This window comes from Diadema antillarum, unplaced genomic scaffold (assembly GCF_040938485.1).
Source record: "Diadema antillarum isolate AM-2024a unplaced genomic scaffold, OU_Dant_1.0 scf00000041, whole genome shotgun sequence".
In the NCBI taxonomy this organism is placed as follows: Eukaryota; Metazoa; Echinodermata; class Echinoidea; order Diadematoida; family Diadematidae; genus Diadema; species Diadema antillarum.
In genome coordinates this window covers 377,341-389,718 of record NW_027270930.1, presented here as the reverse complement: position 1 = coordinate 389,718, position 12,378 = coordinate 377,341, and the positions used below count along the sequence as shown (strand labels likewise).

The 12,378-nt window shown below is 41.8% G+C and overlaps 1 protein-coding gene across 1 annotated transcript in view; it reads right to left on the bottom strand.

The window, feature by feature from the left end:
* Positions 1-453: 453 nt before the first annotated feature.
* Positions 454-12,378, bottom strand: part of LOC139712640 (C-myc promoter-binding protein-like) — a 107,753-nt gene continuing 95,828 nt past the window's right edge. The window contains exons 24-30 of the mRNA XM_071624452.1: positions 11,110-11,293; positions 10,405-10,857; positions 9,860-10,178; positions 9,195-9,278; positions 8,482-8,654; positions 7,513-7,685; positions 454-6,740 (exon numbers count right to left, since the gene is read on the bottom strand). Of these exons, the coding sequence (XP_071480553.1) occupies positions 6,604-6,740; positions 7,513-7,685; positions 8,482-8,654; positions 9,195-9,278; positions 9,860-10,178; positions 10,405-10,857; positions 11,110-11,293 (1,523 nt within the window). The 3' untranslated portion in view covers positions 454-6,603. The remainder of the gene's footprint in view (positions 6,741-7,512; positions 7,686-8,481; positions 8,655-9,194; positions 9,279-9,859; positions 10,179-10,404; positions 10,858-11,109; positions 11,294-12,378) is intronic.

Genomic DNA, 12,378 nt, shown 5'->3' with positions numbered 1-12,378 from the left:
ATATCTTCCTTGGAAAGTGGCTGGTGATTATGCAATGAGACACGAGTCATATTGTCTTACTATCTGCGTGGCAGATCCTGTTTGGCACGTGCTTCAAATATTTTTGAGCGGCGGCATCGAACATCTAGCAAAGGAAATAAGACAGTTGTGACTCCATTCTCTCGAACCCCCTTGGTTCTACCATCATTTCTGCATTCACAGAATCGAGACTTGCGTGTTTCGGGAGAATCTCCCTTTTAAGCCGTCTCTGAGAATACCAGTACAGTGGTTAGCACCACTGAAATTTCCTATATATATCGTGTACCCTGTTACATCAGGTATATTGATCGGTATATCTGATGTTATACATTCATGTCTTGATGTGTTTAATAACGGTATTCCCAGAGATTCGGCTGTAAGGACACTGCAATGGGGCTACCAAGAAAAGACTGTAAACACAGGAGTATGGGATATTGTTGTTTAATATACAAGACATTGACACTGACATCACAAAAATCAATGGCAAAACAAAGATATGAGAATTAATTATAGCATAATTTGCACATTCATACCAGCTGGAGACGCTGCTGACCCAAGGGAGAAAGAAATGAGAACGAAAAAGCAAATTGTTTCACATAATTTGGGTTACATTTAGCAGTGAGCCTGTACAGAACATATGAGACCCTACAAAATATACACTTGAGTTAGCAAACTGGAAATTCATGCAAATACAAATGTTATTTGCAAGACCTCGCTTCAATAAGATTGCAACCACTTTTCATTCATATTTGTCTCCAGGTTTCTCCTAATATACAGATAAATCACAGAAATTTCACAAGCGAGATAATTATTTTACATATTAACAACGGGATTCAATGTTATGTCATACTCTCAACCCAACGGAGACCGTCACACAAGTTGTTTCATGCTGCGAGTTTTAACTTTTTAATTTCTACTAACTTTTCACACATTTTCTAAGTTGCTGGTTACGAGGATTTCTCTAAAATAATTTCATGACATACAGTACCCATAATCTACACAGGAAATCCCTTTGGTTGGGGGTGGGATGGGGGGGGGGGGGAGGGGAAGAATACCCACACAGATACTAAGTCATCTTCTGCATATTTGTCTTTCTCTGACAAGATAATTGTGTGTATGTGTGCTTGGATTAAACTAATTATGTAAAAGAAGGATAACAACTCAAGGGCCCCCATCTGTTCTCACAACGTATTTGTTGATTTTCAAATTACGCTCCATACCAACTGATTACCATTAAATCACATAAATCAAACTCAAGGTAGACCCCTAAAAAAGTTTGGATATTTTTTTTTTTTTTTCTGTTTCATGCAAGGGAGGGAGAGTGGTAGTATACCAGAACAAATGTTTCTTCCGTCATTACTCTTGATTTCAAGCCCACTTTGGTCACTGGTCTATACGATGCTACTTTGACAACATCATGTTCAATTTTATAAGCAAATGAGAAATGGCACACTTTTAACATATTGACCATCTATGAGGCTGTCCCACTTTTTCTTCGACATTTTCCAGTTAATAAAATACAGAGATGGATGGAGGGGGGAAAGCACAAGAAAAGTTTGGATTAATAACTTCTTCTGTCCTCTTAGAATGGATGTGAGGGGATGTATGGTCAATGTCATACACCAATATCTACATGTGCTGACAAAATGTTTCAGGAAAATGGATGAAGGACCTTGAAAACGCGAAGCTTCTTCAATATCTATCCACTGAACAGAAGTCCATGGAAAACTATTTTTGATTCTTTATCATTTCCCTGAGAGGAAGGGATGACAAATTTGAGTGATAATGCTACACCACGGCAGAAAAACTAATGTGACACTGGAAACAGAAATGTACATAATGGTAATTTGCTTGCTTGCACAAGAAAAATACACACATTTCGTATGCACTGCAATATGCCTAAACGTCATCTAAACACGCCCCCGATAATCCAATAATGTCTACAGTAAGCTCATTATTGGTGATGGTAGTATCAAAGGGAAAATGACGTCAATCCCCCTCTGTTAGTGGTAGATTATGTTGGTTTCCAACATTTACACCAATGGATCCCCAAATGATGTGTCGTCTTCAATTATCCTCCATGTTTTGTGGCGTTCCATTCTGTACATTTTGGATGCTCTCTTAAAAATTAGAAATCTAAACAGTGGAACCAGTAGTGTCAAATGGAGAGCTTGACCCAAAAATGAAGTTACATATTTGCATTGCATTAAAAAACAAAAAACAAATAACTACAAATGGATAGAGCAGCATAAAATTGGTCTCAGTATTTTCTACCTAGGCCAAACAGCTAGGATATTTCACAGGATAAAGCTTACACTAAGGTCTCATGCTGTCATAACAACTTCACAGCCAGTTGCAATGTGATTGTACCCTGTAGATATCATATAGTGATTCATCTTCAACAGACCCCTGCAAGTTTTTCTTACTTTTTTTTATACATATCGAGTCTCCTTCTGGTCTACAGTGCTAACATTTCCTCTCTGTTTTGTGTGCTCACTGCAGAGCTAACAAAATTGCACAATTATCACTTTGTTTTTTTAAGCAAAGATTTCAAAGTTCTGAATGCTCCCCAGCCAATACTGTCCTCCAGATTGCTGATACGATAATGGCAGGGGACATGCAATATGAAATGAGAGATTTCAAACTCTTTCATAAGTGAAAAAAACAAAAACATTCCCTCTTACCAAATCTTTTCTCTTTCCCTATTAAATTGCATTCTGTAAAGTTCCCATCCTGTTTCATCACACTAGTCAAAGAAATTTGGCAGATAGAGACATAGCAAAGTTCAAAGTGAGACAAAAATGAAAGAAGAGAGAAGAGACCCACCTTATTACACAAGCTAATCATTAATATAGAAAACCCCACTCATTTATATAATTACCGAGGTACTTTAATGACCTAACGCTTCAAGTCAACATCACTGCTGTGAATGGAGGAGAGTATCAACATGTATGAACTCCAAATTTCATTAATTCACATGAACATTCCTTCTTTTCTTGTGAAACACATCCATTTGGGATAAACTCGTCACGTTGCATATCACACGCCGTATCACCGATTGCACATAGAGAAAAGGTCATTCTTGTCTTCGTGTCCGGCCTACTGCCGGTAAACTCAAAGACGTTGATTTTCTAGAGGGCAAGATTCAACCGTTGGATGTCTTCCTTGCAAGCATTTTACTCTATGGTGAGTACACCATATGTAAACTATGTATACACAAGAGCCGAACATGTGTTCTTGAAGGCAGACAGCAGGGATAGGACTACAAATACAAATGTCGAATGAAAGGAATCCCTTTTTGCGCTAGTAGCATCTCATTGACTAAAAAAAAAATCATCACCCTCGCGCATGTACAGAAAAAGAATAATTTCCCCAAAGCTCTATCTACCGTGTATGCCGCATTGGTTTTGTAATTGTAATATAATTATTTGCACAAGCAATACATAGCAACCCGACTCCAAACCTTTTTCTTCTATACATAGGAAATTAAGAAAACGCATTGAAAAGAAAATTACGAAGGTACAAAATGATAGAGGATATGTACAGAATAGTCTTTTTGTTGTCGTTTTTTTTTCTTTCTTTTTTTGCTATACATTGCACTGACATTTATGGTAAGCCAATATTTAATGTGGTAGTACCATTACAAGAACAACAACCTGACATAGTGAAAAAAACAAAACAACTAAATGTTTTGTCCCAATTCCTACCAGACAATACACAGCAGGTTATATGTGTAACCATCCACATGTTCTTCTGGTGTAAAACACATGTGCAAACTCTGTCGATATGTGCCACTGACAACATTCTCAACTGAACTGACGAAGCAAAAAATGGCCACACGTTAGCAAAAAGGGGCCATAACAATATCCACTCATCCAAGCAATCAAAACTTGTCCAGTCCTGAAGTAAAGGCTGGCACATGTTACCATTCCCTCACAAACCAACTGCTTGGCAAAAGGTGTTCTTGTTTTGTTCTGTTTTTAGCTGAAGCTCCCATGACTTGTTCTGGAATTCTACATGTGTTCATCTGGATGGTTGACACTTGGGAGGGTTTTGCTGTAATCTCGCAGCGGAAGAACCGCACACACATCTGTTAGCTCTCCAACGATTGGGGAAGCATATGCTTTGCAGCACAGCCGGTACAACTTTACGTTTTGGGAAACAAACCATGTGAACAAATTATAAACGACAACCAAGAAGAAATTATCTTCTCGCACTCCACACATCATCACTTCCCCGTGTCATCATTACTGCACGAGGAATATAATCCCCTCATCTTTACAGTCACTTCTACTTGGTGCGCTCCAGCTCTGATACATCTTTCTCTTTTATCTGAAGTCATTTAATTTCCTTGTAGAACAGAATCCAGTCTCAGGAACTGTCATCAAGTAGCTGTTGATACACACAACCTCAATTGAAAGTTTCTTTGGGAGTAAAAACTCAACCTCATATTACGAGGGGTCAAACCGTGTTGATGTATGCAGATGAGTACATTCCTGTCATAAAACACTTATAATAACATATCTCTCAAAATGACGACAATGCAAATGACATGTACAATGAAACCATCTGTTACCTGTACGATAAAATGTCTAGTTCCTTCACAAAAACAAACAGTTGGCAGTGTCTTTCTTATAGTGTGTAAAATTCATATTGCCCTCGGGAGCTGGACAATCTCATCAATAAATATCCCTGTAGAATTTTCAAAAACATCCACTCAAAATACACCGTCAAAACACGTACAAATTGACAAGCACGGCTCTCCCCAAAAGTTAGCTCATACTGATGCATGCGAGTGAACATATGTATTAAAGGTTGACAAGAATTCTTTTGCAGAAAACATGTTCTCATCATCGCATTCTCATCATAGCCACACAGGATTCCAGGCAAACTCTTAAGTAATCAATTGCATGAAAAGAATCCTTGCACAGCTGAAAACCACTCGACGCCACGCCCATCCCCCTTCTGTTCCAACTGGTGGCCCTGGTTCACGCCCTGATGCTCCTCCCATCCTGGGCCCGGGTGGCCCCCTCTGAGCCCAGTCACTAAACACGGCTCTCTCCTCACAGAATCCTCTTGTTGAGCTGGTAGGCCTTTCAAAAGCCCCCTGTTTAAGACTTCCAAGGTCTGGTAAGAAAGGTTTGGCTTTGTTCCCAATCTACGCGAAGGTATCAGAGATACTTGATGGTCTCCATGGTATTCTCATCTCCAGACCTTCCTTGACATTTCCTTTCTTTGAATGTCACACCAGATGGCAATAGATATCTGTGTTATTCATTATTTTTGCTTCGCCTGACAATCAAGTGCTACAAAGTCGCACCAATGCTACACGTAGTGCCATAATACTAGTGACATGGCTTTAAACACTTCTGGGTGACGGTGATACAGATTAAATGACAGTCACAAATCATGAACTTGTACTTCTGCACAAACTGCAATAAAGTATAAAAAATATGACAGGCTGCCGAAAGTAGAATCTCACTTCTTGCTGAGCTCATTCTGAACGATTTTGTGCCGGGATGTGTGTTCATTTTCTAATAGTTTGAGGTTCAGACACCACATTCTTCCTCTAGAGGAGCACAGTACATGTCAATCATCTGAACAATTGATGCGCATCAAAATTTGCATACACTTTTGATGTCTTGATGTTAACCACTGCACACTCACTCACAGAGCCTAATATATCCCTTGAGTTAAAATAAAACGTGCAAGCAAGATATAGATCCATGCCAGTTGCATTATTGCCCATATGGGGCGAAGATTCAAATGACTGAACTACAACATTTTTCATCATCTGTATTTTTTTTTTAAATGCCAATGCACTGCTGTCACCACAAGTGACACCCAAAAGTTCAGTTCTTGCATGTCAATCTTATCACATTTTTACTCTTTCGTAATGGACTGCTTCTCTCTTGATAGATTATAAATAATCGGAAAAGCCTTAAACCAAGGTCAGAAAATCAGATTCTACATTGAAATATTGATGCAGTTGCCATTTTAAAATCAAGGCTGGTCTATACACGCGTCTAATGAATGTTAATACGAGATCACTCTGCAACACATGGCCTGTCCAGTGAAATGCAACTTGCTATGCCGATTTCTTCTTCAGATATCTTAAATAAAACCCTTCAGTATACTTTGTTAAAGAATTCATGTTATGACAGTATTTTCAGACCACACTCATCTGACACATGGACAGCACACAATGACAAACTGAACCTTGAACCTTAAAGTCTTCACCTTGCCATAAAACACTGAAACCGTGTGTTTATGTGATCTTTAGCCTGTTGATGCAAAATAAGGACTGTAACGTATATTCCAATCTGGCAGGCATCCCGTTATCAGAGTGTTCACAAAAGATATTTTCTCACGCTGTTATCACATATATGTAGCATCAGTCAACTTTGAGACAGCACCACAGGAGATGACATCCAGAAGATTCTGCGAGCGCCAGACTGCAAACGAGACCCCCAAAACAACAACAAAATTGTTTTCCCGAGACCTCTCCATTTCAGCAGTGGAAGAAGCAATGCCGCCGGTCTTCCACTGTCCTGGGTGTCACTTGTCACCATTGATGAGCAGCTCCTACAGGCTGAGATCGCCGAAGGAGGAGCGGCACATCTGCACGGCTCTGGGCGGCGGCCGGTCGTTCTTCTGCATCAGCTCCTTCTGGTCCTCCCTCAGCTTGGAGTAGGCTATCCTGTATTGCTGGTCAAATGCATCTGTGCAGCAAGAAAAAAGTAGGGGGAAAGAAATGGTCAGCATGTTGTGCATCACACTTCAGATATTGTGGGTAGCAGTATATCCCCTTCCTCACCACCCCCCCTCCCCCCCCCCCCCCCCCACCCCAAAAAAAAGACATGTACATTTTGTACTGTCAGACACGATAGAGGGATCAAAGCATTACTTCACTCCTTAGCTTGTTTGTGGGCCGTGCACCTCATCACACTCATAGGCAATAAAAGAAAAAAAGTCAATGACTTCCCCTAACACTCTCCTACTCAGATTCTTATGGTACTAAAAATGAGAATCCACTGCAAAAAGGGAAGTGCCAACACACCCTGGTTTCTACTGATATATGCAATTTTTATTCTCTCTTTTTAAAAAATTCTTCTTCTTCTTCTCTTTTTTCAATATCTTTGGGGCAGAAGAAGTTCCTATGGGAACCCATGACTGCAGAGACTGCAGAGCATCGATTTGTAGCTCCTAAAACCCTCATTTTGAACTGTGTTTTTATGTGCTAACTACCTCCACATGTAAATACGAGTCAGACGTAAAAACAGGAAGCCACAAAAAGGAAACATACAGTTCTATGCCAATTTACAAGTATATTTTCAGGGTTAAATGGCAAAACAGACCCTATCAAAATGCCTAATAAATTATCCTTATCTTTTTTTTTGGTGTACTACAGTTGTAGCAATAAATTAGACACATGTAATCTCAGAGCTACACTGCTTATAACCATGACCTTACCATGGTAATCGCGTCTCTTACCGTGGTCCACATTCTCCCTGCCAAGGGCGATGAAGGAGAGGAAGAGTAGCTCCCGGTAGATGCTGCGGTGGCTGCCGATCGGGATGTTCTGCCTCTGGAACTCATCCAGGAGCATGGTGATGGGGATGAAGACGTTATTGTACCGGATCAGCTTCACAATCTGCAGCATGAACCTGGGTGGGATACGGCAGGGATGGAACAAATGTTGATTACAATTACAAAATATATTTTGTAGATATCAAAGAAATCGTAACACAGTTATTCCACTCCACTGCCAGCAGTTGATGCTTCTGATTGTGACTGTTGACCAGCTGCTTGATAACAGCGACCTACTCGTACGACTCGTGATACGATTTTCGTGATCGGCAGCAGAGGGGGAGATGTAGGAATGGGATGACTTGGACAAATATCTATCATGGCGCAAATGGAAGTCATAAACACAGTTTACCACAGCCAGCTTTTGATGCTTCTGATTCTGACCAAAAGCACTTGCTTAATATTTGAAAAAAAGCATCATATTTGCCCTTATTGGTAAATCATTCCAATGACGTTGTGGAGAAGCTGTTAAAGTCTTCTCATATCACAATTCCTTTCATCAAACTGACCATAAGGTGGTCCACCCTCTACTTCTGTAAATAATAGGGTTGCAACAACAGAATACTACCACTAGGTTCCTTTATTTCTAAGCATTCATTCCATCACTCTAAGATGTGAAATTCATATGATACATAACTAACGGTGTATCAGTGATGGCATCAGCCAAATTGCATGTACCTTCAATTCATGAACAGAAAAACAAACATTTTAAGATTTTGAAATACGTAAAACCAGTAAGGGCTCAAACCCTGAACCGATTATCCAGACAGTGTTTGAGGGGCAAGGTGCATGTAAAGATGCAACAAAACGTAAAAAAAACAAAAAAAACACACGCACACACACAGCACCCAAGACATATGTGAGCCCACTCACGCGTTAGTAAAGCTGGGCCGGTCGGGGGCATCCATGGCATTCTTGATGGCCTGGGCGTTGGGGGTCCAGTGGATGTACATGGGCACCCCATCCTCCTTGTACAGGGTCAGGTTGTCCCACAGGACAATCACCTTCACGTACCGCGAGTCTGTCGCCAGGTAACGGCTGCCGTCCTACAGAGACAGACGGAGAAGAGTGTGATCTACAAGATGCCTTGACTCATGGGACCTGCATGATATGTGACCGCCCTGCTCAAACCCAATAAAGAGTCACGGATTAGGATTCTCCTTAATGGACCAAAACATGTCGTTTAGGTTGCCCACCTCAGATTTTCAAAATTTGTCTTACCTGGGAGAGTAATCTCTTTCTACCTACCATCAAAATTTGGCGGCGTAAAAACAAATATAATGTTTTTTCACAAAGGTGCTGTTTTAACTGAGAAACAGGACATTATTTCATTGATACTTCTACATAGCATGCCTCAGTGACCCTAATCTTTAAATCCTCTTTTCTCCTGTATCTATGAAAATGAACCACCTAACTCTCTTATTTCAATCATGTTTTAAATGGGTCAGGATTGTTCAATTTTAACAAGTTATATGTCATTTTAAAGCTTAGAGCATGCTACTTTGAACTACGTAGAAAAGTAGAAATTCCACACAATTATGCTGTTTGTGATTCTATCAAACCTTGGAAAAACAACTGTTACTTACATTTGCATCTCTGTTTTCACTATATGCTGCTAACAGGGCTCCCTCCAGGTAGTTGGGCATGTCCAGGCGGCGGAAATACCAAATCTGCAATAGTCAGTGATACAGCAGAATATTAGAGCCTGATGAATTTCACATGGTGGGAATCAGTTTGGAGGATATAACCATGCACTCACCAGGGATTTGCACCAGGCCAGACCTCTGACTCTTGTGACAATTAATGTATGCTCAAATACAAATGAAGCTATTTCCCATCAATAGAACAAACACTCCTGTTGGGATCTTCTCTGAGTTTCATCACATTACCCTCCCCCCCCCCCCCTCTGTTTTGAAGTAATTGTAGGGCACGGCATACTTACAAAATCTGGAAATCTATGAAGCTTATTCACATGCAGGACACAGGGTCTAGTAGATCAGAAAGAGTGGGTTGGAGCAGATAGCCATTACAGACCAGTTTAACCATACACACTGTGTATCTCCAATGTAAGCCTTAAACCCAACATTTCCAAACACAAAACAAAGAAAGGACAAAGAAACAACTTATGTGTAGAAGAACACGATACTCTGCAACTGCTATTCAGGATGTGAGCAAATTTGTTCCTTTTGCCTAAGTTCCAAAATGATCAATGTGTGCTTCAGATGTGTGATCCCCGAGTCCGACCACTTACAAGGTTCCAGAAGATGATGGGGTGCTGGAACACAAAGCTCGGCTGGCGCAGACACTCCTCCCCCTCATTGTCGATGACGTTCTCAATCTCCTTGCGCAGCACCAGGGGGCTGAGGTAGGGCACGCTGACGGGGTCCGGGTCCACGTCCTTGCGGGGTGGGGGCGCCAGACACTCGCGGGAGCCCCGCATGCTAGAGGGGAGGCTGGAGGTGGAGAAGGTGAGATCGGCCAGCAGCCGGTTGCCCCCATGGCCAGACTCCTGGATGGTCTTGCAGCGCGGCAGGCTGTACGAAGTGCCCGCCCGCATGTTGGCTGCAAACCTAGGGCAAAAGTAGAGATGGCATTGGAGAGGAGGGTAATTGACCGCCTGATAGACTCTACGTAAGGGGATATGGTATGGTACCTCCTATGCAAAACAGAAGCCACATACTGACCATAAACACACATAAGCTCACATAAACTTGAACATAAACCTTGTACAAGTTCATATCTCTGAATAACATTGGATATATAATAAATACACGGATTTAGCAAATCTCCACTCACTCATTTCCCGGCCTCTCCGCTGACTCAACTTCCTTCAGTAAGTCCTCAGCCACCATACATTCGCTCACGGTCCTCCTCCTGGCTGCCGAGGGCGAGATGGCCACGGGATTCCGCTTCAAGTTCTCCCTGAGGGGCACATCGCTGGCCGTGTGGTGCAGGGCAGGTTCTCGCCTGCCGCTGGGCCGGGGGCAGCCCGTCAGGCCCGGCTTGGGGTCCCCCTCCCCCTCGCTGCCGAGGGAGAGGTTGTCCACGCTGGGGTTGGACTGGTAGGTCGAGATGGGCTCCTCCTTGCCCTGCAAGGAATCCCCCTGCTGCAGGAAGGGGGCCGACTGGATGCTCTGCATACTCTCCGCTGAGGGGCTGGGGGTGATGGTGCACCGCCCCCCTGGTTCCCGCAGGTCCTTAATGGTGACTGTCAGGAAGGGGACGCGAGGTGACCCACAGAACGCACAGCTGGATCGCAGAAAACATAAAAAAATGCTGAGAATGCATTTCCCACAACACATCGAGCGATATTTGCTTACAGAAAAACAAAATCCTTCAAAAATTGGTTATTGTTTACACAGACACATGAAGTACGTACATGATGCTGTTGGCAAAATATTAGCTGAAATTATCCTCCAAACAGTAATTTCTGTGTTATGTATCAAATCAGGAACAGAGAAAAATACAAGGAGGATGTACAGAAGGAGGAATCAACCTCACCTCGTGTTGAGGTTTGAGTCGTCAGCCGCCCAGCCGGCCATGATGTGCTCGTCAAAGAGAGCAGACTTGCAGGCGCCGCAGCGGAAGCAGCTGGTCATGAAGACGTGCATGGCGTACTGTCGGCCCGAACTGTAGCCATCCTCCTGGTCCGAGACCAAGGGGTTGTTCAAGGACTGCGTGCTCCCTAGAGAAGGATGAATGATTGGGTGAAATAAAAGATCAGTAACATCATGCACACCTTTTCCCTACAAATCATCTGCAACACTCAGCCACTTATCTCTTTGTGTGCCATGTTTGCATGCCCAACTAAATCAACAGCTGTACTCCACAACTTTGCTGTACTGTATTTCTAGCATAAATGTTTCCACAAAAAGTTACATGGCTATGAAAAACAGAATGATTGAAAGGGCTCATGCATTGTGGTTTAAGAATAATGTGGCACACAGCAGTATACACCATGGCACAGAAAGAGTTAAATGGTAGCAGTGGCAAGAATGCCAGGCCTATATATTCCAACAGACATCCAAGAAGCAACATACTAATGTTCAATACATGTCAAGGAGTTCAGTCCAGTAACTACACAGAGAGCATGACTTTTCACTCCATGCTATTACGTCAAGAATAATTGTCCACAAGGTTTGTGATAATTTGAGCAAAATCTATCATTCCCTCATCCCGCCCCTTTACACAGGGGAAACGATGGCTCACGCAATGAAACTTGCATAAATTTCTGCTATCCACATCACATTTAACAAGACACGGCTCAAATGCAAGTGATTCTTTAAAAATTCTATAATTCAGACACTGGCTATTTTCATTCAGATCACTAAACCAGAGTTGTCTATCAATATCTTTTTAAACCAAAGAGCAATTACACATTTTAACCAAGTAACATTTACATTTTCCTGACTATCTCCAACTCCACCAATACCACTACTATCTTAGACAAACTTAACATTCAGGATCCGCCTACAGCAAAAAGCATTCTCAATATCATTATGTGTCATCTTAACTAAACCTATAAAGCGAGCATGATAATTTAGTTTGTTTTCCAGTAAGTAAACTACACCAGAAGCTCAATACTCTCATATTCACTCCACTCTACTCTAGAACTTATATCTCCCTGTCTCCTTGTAAATCATACAATTACAGATTGTTGTTACAAACGTATGGACACCAAAAATATTCCTCAAAAGTTATCTATAAAACACTTTAATTTGCACAATATCATCTAACCCCCATACTTCACAACCATATACAGTGACTGGC